Below are 11,152 nucleotides of genomic sequence, written 5' to 3'. Positions count from 1 at the left end.
CTGCCAAGATCTAGAGGAGGGGGAGTGAAGGGTCAGTGCTGAGTCACAGCAGGGACACCGTCCTCCTCTCCTCCAAAAGGGGGAAGCAGGTTAGCAGGCCTCTTTAATAAAGTGCAGGCAAAAAATCTCGAGGTGCAGTGCCAGGGCCATGCAAGTGAGGGGAGAGGGAAATGGGTCAGGAAGGCTGCAACACAATGTTACATGTCACTAGCAGCTGGCCAGAGGTGCGGTCCCTTGGAGCAGGCCGTAGGAGGGCAGAAGGTGGGGGGAATTGCCTCCCCCACCTCACCCGGCCCCCCGCCCTCCCTTCCCAACCTCGTTGGTCAAAACTAGTTCCACAAGACACCCTCCTTTCAGCCTCATCTCACACTCCTGCCTTCAGCCGGAAATGGGGACAACAAAGTTTAATGTCTTCATAGACGGGTCACTTTAAGAATTAAGATAGCCCTACCTTCCCCCTGGGGAATGTATATGGCTGGACTTGAGCTGTGGTTCACCAATTGTCCTAACCTTATATTTTGTAGATACATTCTAAAATGTATTTAATGTTGCAGCTTTGGAGACATTCTGTTTAGACCTCAAACGTCGTGGCTGGAAGGCCACGGCCTGTGCGCATACTGCCCAACGGAAGGAATGGAAGTTCCCAAATTCCCCAGTGTACACAGTGGGGAAACAGGCCCAGAGAGGTCCAGGATGTGGGCCACGGCATGACCCCTGTCTTGTTCCCCTGGGGAGTCCGTCGGTGCGGCGGGAGGTGAGTGGCAAGCAGGGAGTACCTACATTACAGAGCAGGTTCTTCTGCTGATAGAAGGTCAAGACTGGCTCACACAGTGTGTAGTACGTCTCCAGGCGCTGGCGGATGGCCGACTCACAGTCATCTGCCCGGCGCTCTACGCGGCCCCGGTGCAGCGCTCTCCGAACCATCGTGTCCATGGAGCAGTCAAACATGATGACGATGTCTGGGGCCCGGCCCACCTAGGCACCAGCAAAGGGGGCTGGATGAGGAAGGGCCTAGGTGCAGTGGCTCCCTGACCCCTCTACCCTGAGATCAGGAGTCTAGAATTGTGTGGGCCCCCTGGGTTCATCTGATTTTTTAGCTCCAAGTTAGTGTTTACATATTTATTTTTTGAGATAGGTAGGACCTTGGCAGAAGCTCATAAGTAAACAACACTAACAGGGACATCCCCAGCCACCCAGTTTCACCCTCCCTGGAGGCAACTCCTTCCTGGAGTTACCTACTATTTGGGGCATATACTGTAAAAGCAAATGGGCTCCGATGTCCTTTTTTCTCCTTTTTTATACAAGTGGTGAAGATACTGATTTGCCTTCGACTTCACTCAGTATAAGTGGAGATGTTTCCATACTGGCCCATAAGGAGATTCCAACCGTATGGATGTACCATGACTTAGTTCTAGGCCGATGGATATTTGGATTGAAATATTTCTTCTAAGATGGATTTAAGCATTCCAGATACTTCCACTGGGTAAGGTACAAGAGCCCCCACCTCAGGGGCGCCTGGGTGGCTCAGTTGTTAAGCATCTGCCTTCTGCTCAGGTCATGATCCCGGGGCCTGGGATCGAGCCCCGCATCGGGCTTGCTGACTCAGCAGGAAGCCTGCTTCTCCCTCTCCCACTCCCCCTGCTTGTGTTCCCTCTCTCCCTGTCTCTCTCTGTCAAATAAATAAATAAAATCTTAAAAAAAAAAAAAAAAAAGAGCCCCCAGCTCACCGTTACCCATACTGCTGCTCTGACCTCCCTGACTGGTCTCAAGGAGACCTTTCTAGATCTCCATGTCTGCCCACTGTGAGCTCTACCTCCTACAAGTTCCTCCAGAATTTCGTTGTAAAATAGACTTCAATGATGCATTAAAAAAAAAAAATTACAACCAAGTGAGATTCATTCCAGAAAGCAAGGATGGTTCAATACAATTTATCGTATGAACCTCTGAGGGAAAAGGCATATGATCCTCCTCATAAACACAGAAAGGGCAATTAACAAAATAGAGCATGCATTCCAGATTTTTAAAGAGGCTAGGAATTGATAAATATCTTTAGCCAGCATCTTTTTTTTTTTTTTTTAAGATTTTATTTATTTATTTGACAGAGAGAGACACAGCGAGAGAGAGAACACAAGCAGGGGGAGTGAGAGAGGGAGAAGCAGGCCTCCCGCAGAGCAGGGAGCCCGATGCGGGGCTCGATCCCAGGACCCCGGGATCACGACCTGAGCCGAAGGCAGACGCCTAACGACCGAGCCACCCAGGCTCCCTTTAGCCAGCATCTTTTTTTTTTTTTTTTTTTTTTTTTTAAAGATTTTTTTATTTATTTATTTGAGAGAGAGAGAGCACATGAGAGGGGGGAGGGTCAGAGGGAGAAGCAGACTCCCTGCTGAGCAGGGAGCCCGATGCGGGACTCGATCCCGGGTCTCCAGGATCATGACCTGAGCCGAAGGCAGTCGCTTAACCAACTGAGCCACCCAGGCGCCCCCTAGCCAGCATCTTAATGGAAATTTGCTTTCCCACTGAAATTGGGAACAAGATAAAATTGCCCACTCTTGCTCCTATGACTTAATAAGGTATGAGATTAGCTAAAGCAATGAGATAAAAGAAATCACTTTGAGAAACCTGAATTTGGAAGAAGGGAGGTAGAACCATGTCTGTTTGCAGGTGATGTGATTATATTTCTGGAAAACTCAAGAAAATCAATAGATAAACCAGTATAGACTTAAGAAGATTTGATAAAATATTTGCTAAAAATAACAGGATATAACACTAACACACAGAGGTCAATAGTCTACATGTATACAAAAATCACCAGTTAGAAAAGAAGACCCCATTTACAACAGCAACAAAATGAAATATAAAATGCTCAGACAAAACTTTTCCAAAAATGTGCAAAGTCTTAAGGACAATCTTTAAGGAAAACTTGGATAAGATTTAACTCAAAGGAGACTTGAACAAAAGAAAGATAAAAATGTGCATGGATAGGAAGACCACATCGTAAAGGTGAGAGTTCCTGAATTAGTTTGTAATTTCAACGTGATAACATATTTTTAGTTGAATTGGCTGACTCTAACATTCGTATACAAAATCAAACACGCGGGGATGTCCAGGAGAACCTAGGCAAAGAAAACCAATGGATAGTAGGGGTGGGAGAGGAGGTATTGAACCCTAACATATTAAAGGCTAATAAAGCTGCCATAACTCAGACAGCAGGATAAAGGGCACAGGGAGATAAAGAGACCCCTGGAACAGAGTAGTATCCATAAATTGACCCAAGTGAATATGGAAAGTTGTTACATGGTGAGGGTGGCATCCCAAATAAATGGAGAAAGCACAGCCTGTTAACTAGAGGATCCTGGAACAACTGGATCACGATTTGGAAAAAGGTCAAATTGAACCCTTACCTCATTCCAAAAAATAGGATAAGTCCCAAATGGATCAGAGATATCAATGTAAGAAATAAGGTCATACAGGTACTAAATAAACCATGAGTAGATTCCCTTATAAGCCTAGGATTGGGGGGGCGGTGATCTTAAAATCCCGAAGAAATAACAAAATATGATAAATTTGATTAAAAATTTAAAAACAATTTTTGCATGACAGATACCATAAAGCAAAGTCAAAAGATAACTGACAAAGTGGGGGGGGAGGGGCGCCTGGGTGGCTCAGTTGGTTAAGCGACTGCCTTCGGCTCAGGTCATGATCCTGGAGTCCCTGGATCGAGTCCCGCATCGGGCTCCCTGCTCGGCAGGGAGTCTGCTTCTCCCTCTGACCCTCCCCCCTCTCATGTGCTCTCTCTCTCATTCGCTCTCTCTCAAATAAATAAATAAATAATCTAAAAAAAAAAAAATTTATAAAAAAAAAGTGGGGGGGAAAGATTTGCAATATAGCCCAATATATAAAGAGTTCCTAGAAATCAAGAAGAGACCAACTCTCTGTCAGAAAAAAATAAGTAAATAAAGCTAAAGATATAAAGAGCACACAAAAGAAATAAAAATGGCCCTTAAACTTTGAGGAAGATGTTCAGCCTCACTCATAGTAAGAGAAACGCCCATTTAAACTACCCCAAAACACCATTTTGCACCTAAGCAGGGTGACAAACATTCAAAAGTTTGGCAGCATCCTCTGCTGGTGTGGGTGTGAGGAAAGGACACTTTCATGTTTCGCTGGTGGCAATGCAAAACAAAGACCGTGGTGATAGCTAGCAAAATGATCCACATGTTTCTCTTTAGTCTAAAAACCCACTCCAAAGAACCTATTGTAAAGATAACTAGCAAAAAAAAGAAAAGAAAAGAAATGCCATGCGGAGGTTATTTAGTCTTGCATTGTTTGTGGTGGCACAAGACTGCCAACAGCTTTTTGTCTTCCAATATGTTGTCCGACAATTTATTGTCAGTGGGAGATCAGCGGGATAAACGATGGCAGTGCCACACCTTGGAACAGAAAGGGGACAAGGAAGTCTTTGGCGCCCATAGGAGATCTGCAGGATATATTGTAAAGTTAAAAAAAAAAATGAAGACAAGTATATACAGAACAATAGTTTTTGTGTGAGGAGGAAGATCTCTCTCTCTCTCTCTCTCTCACACACACACACACGCACACACACTGGCTTTATATTTGCAAAAAGAAACACCAGAAAGACAAACCAAACACTACTGAAAATGGTTGCCCATGGGGGTTGGGGACGGACAGGAATGGCTGGAAATGAGCTCTCTCCGGCGTTCCGTAAATATCCAAAACCAAACCGAAACAAATGTACCCAACTGAGTGTTATTGTCATGCATTAACTACGCAGAGAAAATAATTATTTCGGGCAACTCGGTGTTTTTTGTGTACATCCACAGTGAGGAATATTACAAGGGAAATCAGAGCCGCAGAGAAATCTTAAACTTCCTTCAGTCGTTTTGGTCTTAGTAGTTAATATGGTACATTCCTTGGAAACTATTTTGCATCTGATGGAATAATGCGAATGACCGTGTTCATGGTTTTAGGAGTCCAGTGTTTTGGGAAAGAGAAGAAGGCACAGTCATGGTAAGTGTGAACTGGAAACATCAGTACGAACTTGTGATATTTTTTTTCCCCTTTCACAAGTTTGTGTTTTCCAGCTCTGTCCCCTGAAAAGGCCTGGAAACGGTGGCAATGGGCACCCCTGGCCCCCAGAGTGGACGCCACTCAGAAAGGGCTCCTTCGAGGCATGGCCAGTTCTAGGATTCAGCAGGAAGTGTGAAAGGTGGTGGGGTGGGGTGGGGAACGTGGCTGTGCCAGAGGACACACATGTCAGCGAGAAAGGGTGCCCCCTGGCCACCGATGTGACAGCTCTCACATCAACAGCGACAAAGACCCGTGAGTTCCTAGCGATGAGAGAGAACAAAACAAGGAAGGCAAAGCAGACCAACCTCGTGGGCACCATTGGAAGGAAACAGGACACCAACGCCTCAGTCTGAAAAATAGCCTTTGTCGAGGAAGGAGACCCCAACAGCCCTTGATGAGGAAAGAGATTTCTTCTTTAGGGAAGGATTCCCGCTAATCCATGTGGAAAACATGACCAGAAGAGAAAAATCTCTCTCTCAAAATAAATAAATAAATCTTAAAAAAAAGAAAAATCAAGGTGTCCACCCGGCTAGTTCCTTCTGCGACTCCTTTCCTGGGCTTTTCCCTGTGTCCTCCCTCTGTGTGTGTCCGTGTCCTAATCTCTTCTCATAAGGACACTGGTCGGATTGGATCAGGGCCCACCCTAATGACCTCTTTTGACTTGCTCACCTCTTTAAAGACCCTCTCTCCACCCATAGTCACATTCTGAGGTCCTAGGGGTGAGGGCTTCCACATACAAATTTGGGGGACACCCTTCCAGCCATTACGGACCCCTCACTAAAGGTAGTGGCAGCCGGGCAGCCTCCTGGAAATTACGCAAGACAAAAAGTACTGAACCACAGTGCTCTACGCCAAATTCACCCTGCTTCATCTGCCACCACGTAGGGGAGGAGCCAAACCCTGAGGAGCACAGAATGTCATGGAATTGGATGGACATCGTCAGAATTGGACAGATGTCACAGAACCATAAGCACGACACATACTCTGTTTTCCCACTTTCTCAAGTCCACCTCCTGTGTCCCAGTGAGCATTCGGGGGCCCGATTCCTCCAAAATAACACACTCAAACACATTTAAGAGATAATCCAACCAGGGCAGAGACAACTAAGCATTGTGTGCCACCCGACACACAGTTCCCGTCAATGCCTACAAAACCTGTTGAAGAAATGGCATCTGAGTCCCCAGCGAGCAAGACTCTAGACACACTACCGATTGATAGATCTAGTGGAGAGAGGAACGTGGTAAAGAATGCTTTGCAATCAGCAAAATCCAGGCTGTGCGAAATAAGGAGACCCGAAGCCGTGGCTTCTTCCATGAACCCAACGGCAAGGAAAACAGAAGCAGCCGCGATGGAAGGAGCGCCGACTGATGACAAGGACCGTGAGACATAGCGACCCACTGCACTGTCAGCCTTACTTAAATCCTCATTAAAACCAGACGTAAGAAGACAAAGATTTTGAAGATGTTCACGGAAATTTGAATATCAATCAGTTGTTTGAGGACATGAAAGATATTAACGTGGGACAATGGGAAGTGTTTTGATTTTGCAAAAATCTTCATCTTTTGGAAAATATATACAAAAATATTTACGGATTCAAAAACACGCGCACAGACACCCAATGTATTGAACCTGAATCTGAGTGGGTCGGTAGTTAATTTTGCGTGTGCAGCACAAATGAAGGATAGAGAGACGAGTTAAGGAATACCACGAGGCAGGAAGCCCCTGGACAAATCCGAATCCCAGGCTCTCTGGTGAGTCAAAGGCAGGAGGGAAGCAAGCAAGGCCGAAGACCTGCCTTGGATTAGGAGACACCTAGCGAGGTGTGGGCCTCGTTTTCCTCGCAAATCTAACCTTATGGAAACCAAAGAGACATTCTTCAGACACTGGGGAAACTCAGAGGTGGCCTGGGCATCGAATGGTCTCGAGGCATGAATGTTAACCATCTCAGGAGCGTCTGGATGAGGGAGCGCCCAGAAATGGGACCTGGAATCTGCTTCAAAGCACACAATCGGCAACTGTAACAAGACTTTTGTGTGTGTGTGTGTGTGTGTGTGTGTGTGTGTGTGTGTTTTAAAGATTTTATTTATTTGAGAGAGAGAGAGAGAGAGCAAGGGGGAGGGGCAAAGGGAGAGGGAGAAACAGGCTCCCCGTTGAGCAGGGAGCCTGACGTGGAGCTCGATCCCAGGACCCCAGGATCATGATCTGAGCCCAAGGCAGATGCTTCACCAACTGAGCCACTCAGGCCCCCGTGACAAGATGATCTGGTGCAGATAAGGCAAGTGTGGCCAGACCTTGATGATGGTTTGATCTGGGGACGTGGAGATCCCTTAGATCGTTCCAGTTGTGTGCGTGTTTGAAATCTGGCACCAGAGATACCAAAGTTGGCCTTGTGGGTTTTTCCACTCAGGGAGCACGCGCACACACAAGCGCACAAGCGAGTCCCCTTCCTGGTGAGGACAGTGAACAGGACGTGGGTGCCTTCATCCTCTTGGGTGCTTCCGAGTGCAAGGTTTCGCGGGGTCAATTTGCACTTCAAGGTCAGTGCTGTTACTTACAACACTGCATTCCCCCAAATGCCTTTTTCTACTTTTTGCCGGGCGGGGAGGGTGGGCAATGAGAGCACTTTGGGAAATGAAAAGAGAGCATCCCTTGCTCCGGAGGCAACTAAAATCAAATACGCAGCAACGCTAACATCCTGGTTGTGATACTGGACGATGCCACCCCCGTGGGGGGAACTGGGTGAAGGGTACAGGGCAATTTCCCGTGAGCCTCTAATTAACAAAAAAAATTTTTTTAAATATATAATTATTTAAAAGTCTTCTTCTGTGAACAGGGGAGTTTCCCTGCAGGTGGCACTTTTGGGAGAAACATGGACCCAGAGAAATGGGTCCTGTGTCTGGGCGTTTCAGGGAGACTGGTCACGGATACTCCAAGCAAGTCCAACCTGACGATAAGCATCGGAGCTGCACGTGGTTATCTGGTCCTCCTCGCCGCCCCTTGTGCAGAGTGCTTCCTGGTGGGGAGTCCCCGCGTGCTCATTTGACATAGGCCACCCTCCCCGGGGCCTCGGCTCCCCGGAGCTGTGTTCTCAGACAGGTGCACAGGTGACCGAATCGATCTTGGAAACAGACAGGAAACTGTCTCGGGAATCAGCCTTCCCCATCGCCCCACATCGAGGAGATAGATGCCTGTAGCACTTCTGTCCATATTCGCAGATGAGGACACTGAGGCTTGGGAGGCCGAGTCTCGTGCGAGTCACAGACAGGTGGAGAAAGTGACTGAGTGTGACCCGAGCTCCAAACGCGCATCAGCATCAGAGACCGCCCTAAAAGAGACACTCCAGCCCAGCAGGGTCGGGATGGAAGGACCAAGCTGGGTGCCTCCGGGGACCCCCGGACAGACCTAAGGACGGGGCCTCCAGGGTCCTCAAAGGCCAGCAGGGGCCTGGCAGCTCGCAGAGATCTAGAAAATTCTCCACAAAGAAAATCCACTCTCCTAACCCAGAGCCCTGTTTCATTTTTGCACTTTTGGCAGCCACATGGGCACAAGAGGAAAGCATGCGTTCTGTTCCTCTTAGCATAAAACCCCAACACAAGCATGATCCTACATGGCAGATGGCGCTCGGCCTCCGTGATGGAGAGGCAACCTTCCGCGGGTGTAGCGGGGAGACCACCGGGAGGCGGAGAAGGGTCCCCCGCCGACGTAGTTAAAATCTAGGCCTTGGAACCAATTGCCGTGGTGTATGGCCTGCGTCCACCACCTAAATTATGTGATCCCGGGCAAGTCACCCAATCCCTCTGTAAAAAAGCAGGATGCTGATGGTGCAAGGAAGATTTTTCTGGAACATTCCGAAAGATCAGAGCTCCTCCGTGTAGTGTCAAGAACAGCGCTGGGCTCAGGAAAAAGCTCAAGATGCAGTCATGCTGCTGTTGCCATGGGGACATGCGGGCCCTGTGCCTGCCGAGTCAGGCGATTTTCAAGGGAAGCTGGGAGTTTTGATGTGGCATCTCCCGAGTTTCGAAGCTTGGCCTTAAAAACCTGTAGAGTCCACACGGAACCCATTGGTGGACCACATGGGGCCTGAGGGTCAGGGCTGTGCAGCTTCTGGTCTGAGACTCTGTGCACCTGTGGAGTCCGCTGAGCTGGCATCGAGGGCTGGGGCCTACTGCAGGCTGGGCGCCGGCCCAGGGCTCATGAGGACGGAGAGATTCACGAGCCCGGCCTTTGCCCTCAGAGCGCCCAGACCAGGAGAGGGAGCCCAATATTTGCCCTGCGAGTCACTTCGATGAGCCCAACAGAAATTGCTCCCAAGCAGGTGCAGACAAAGGGCAGGGCCCCACCTGCCCCAGCCCTGGGCAACCTCTGTTTGATTCCCATCTGGACTTCTTTAAAGGCATTTCGACCCTATCTGGCAAGTTCCGGGAAAAGCCTGGAGGCTGACAATCTGCCAGTTTCGCTTGTCCTGCTCGGGTGTTTCCAGACGCTCCAGCCATGGCTGTCCCGGTGTGTGGATGGGTCTTCTCGTGACGTCAGCAGTGCTGGCCTGCAGAAGTAACCTGAAGAAAGGTAGTCCGACTCGCCAGCACCAGCTGGCTCCTCCTTGCACAGCTCAGTTGTCCGATGTCCTCACTTCGAGGAGGCCAATGGGGACCAGCTAACCCAAACAGCCCATTGAGTCCCTCCAGGATGTCATTCTGTCTCCGGCTCTTGACTGCATTTACTGCTGCCAGAAACGTCTCTCTTTTGTTCAGCAAGTCATGCATTGGTCAATGCCTGTCTATTGGCATCCGAAGAGCAGGGACTGAGCCTGTCCCATGAACTCCTAAGGACAGAGCCTGTTCTCAAACTATTTGGGGACAGGTGGTTAAATACATAGATGATACTCCATCCTTATGGCCCAGAGATGATGCTAAATCCACGTGCTACTCAGTGGGCAGATAATCTATGTGCAGGAAGATATTAATATGACTTTGTCCCGGCCAGCTCACCAGGTTCTAGAAGCTTCCAACAGTCTCCTGACTGTCCCTTGACAATACAAAACGCCATTGCCCCTTTGCCATCTCCTCTCCCCCGAGTCTCACCCCTTCTGGACTCCATCCGAGGTGGGGAGGGAGGAGTGGCTTCACACCTCACCACACACTCACACCCCCTGGGGTCACTCACAATGCGCTCAAACTCCTTGGCCTGCCTCAGCTCCCGCGGGAAGCCGTCAATGAGGAAGCCCCGGCTCTCTGGGCGAGATAACATGGCATTGCTGATCATGTCTAGGATGATGCCCTGGGAAGGAAAGGGGTGGCGGCTTCAGTGCCCCGGGGTCCCTCACCTACATGGCCACCTTGTCAAGTTCTCTCCCTCAGTTTGGACTTCAGGTGAATCCAGGGAGTACCTGCCCTCCCCAGGGCCTGGGATTCTGGGTCTGCTCTGGTGTCCTGGGGCCACTCTGATGCACAGAGCCCATCTACTGGGCAAGTGGCTACCATGTGCCAGGTCCAGGGGTGACCTTCATTTTACAGGTGAGGAAACAGGTACAGAAGGGGTCGGTGATAGAGACGCCCAAGGTCACAAAAGGAATAAATACTAGCAAACTTTACCGAGTGCTTGTGAAGTACCAGGCATTTTGCCACGTGCTTTATAGGAATGACATCAGCCAACCCTCACTACAGACTCCTGCTGTGGGTCCAGCTGTTCTCCCCTTTTTACAGGTGAGGACACGGAGACTCAGGCAGCAAGGCAGTGGCCAGGCCAGGAGCTGTGGCCTTCTGGGCCTATCTGCTTCTGCAGGGCTTCCAGGGAAGCTCATCCTAATGTACCCCCTTCTTCTTCCCTCTGCCCCGGAGCCTGTGAGCTCTCACCATGGGCACCAGGAGCCCCTGCAGCATGATGTCATGGATCTTCCGGCCCCGCTGGGTGCTGCGTTGGGCCTCCTGCCGCAGCAGCTGGCCCAGCCCCACATGGCAGAGGCCATATTTGGTCGCCATGTTCTTGCACTGTGTCCCTTTGCCACAACCTGGGCCGCCCATCACGAAGATGATCAGGGGGGACTTGAGGATGTCTGGGGGGCCCA

At 49.4% G+C, this 11,152-nt stretch overlaps 1 protein-coding gene across 1 annotated transcript; it reads right to left on the bottom strand.

Annotated features, from left to right (window-relative positions):
• Positions 1–175: 175 nt before the first annotated feature.
• On the bottom strand, positions 176–11,108 carry LOC116625747 (adenylate kinase isoenzyme 1). The gene is made up of 3 exons (XM_032394574.1): positions 10,941–11,108; positions 781–975; positions 176–184 (listed from the first exon to the last, which is right to left on the bottom strand). The coding sequence occupies exons 1-3, from the start codon at positions 11,106–11,108 to the stop codon at positions 176–178; spliced, it is 372 nt and encodes a 123-aa protein (XP_032250465.1).
• Between the last annotated feature and the right edge of the window lie 44 nt (positions 11,109–11,152).

This window comes from Phoca vitulina, unplaced genomic scaffold (assembly GCF_004348235.1).
Source record: "Phoca vitulina isolate PV1807 unplaced genomic scaffold, GSC_HSeal_1.0 scaffold81, whole genome shotgun sequence".
Lineage (NCBI taxonomy): Eukaryota > Metazoa > Chordata > Mammalia > Carnivora > Phocidae > Phoca > Phoca vitulina.
The sequence above is the reverse complement of the archived record's forward strand: the minus strand, read 5'-3'. Positions and strand labels throughout refer to the sequence as shown.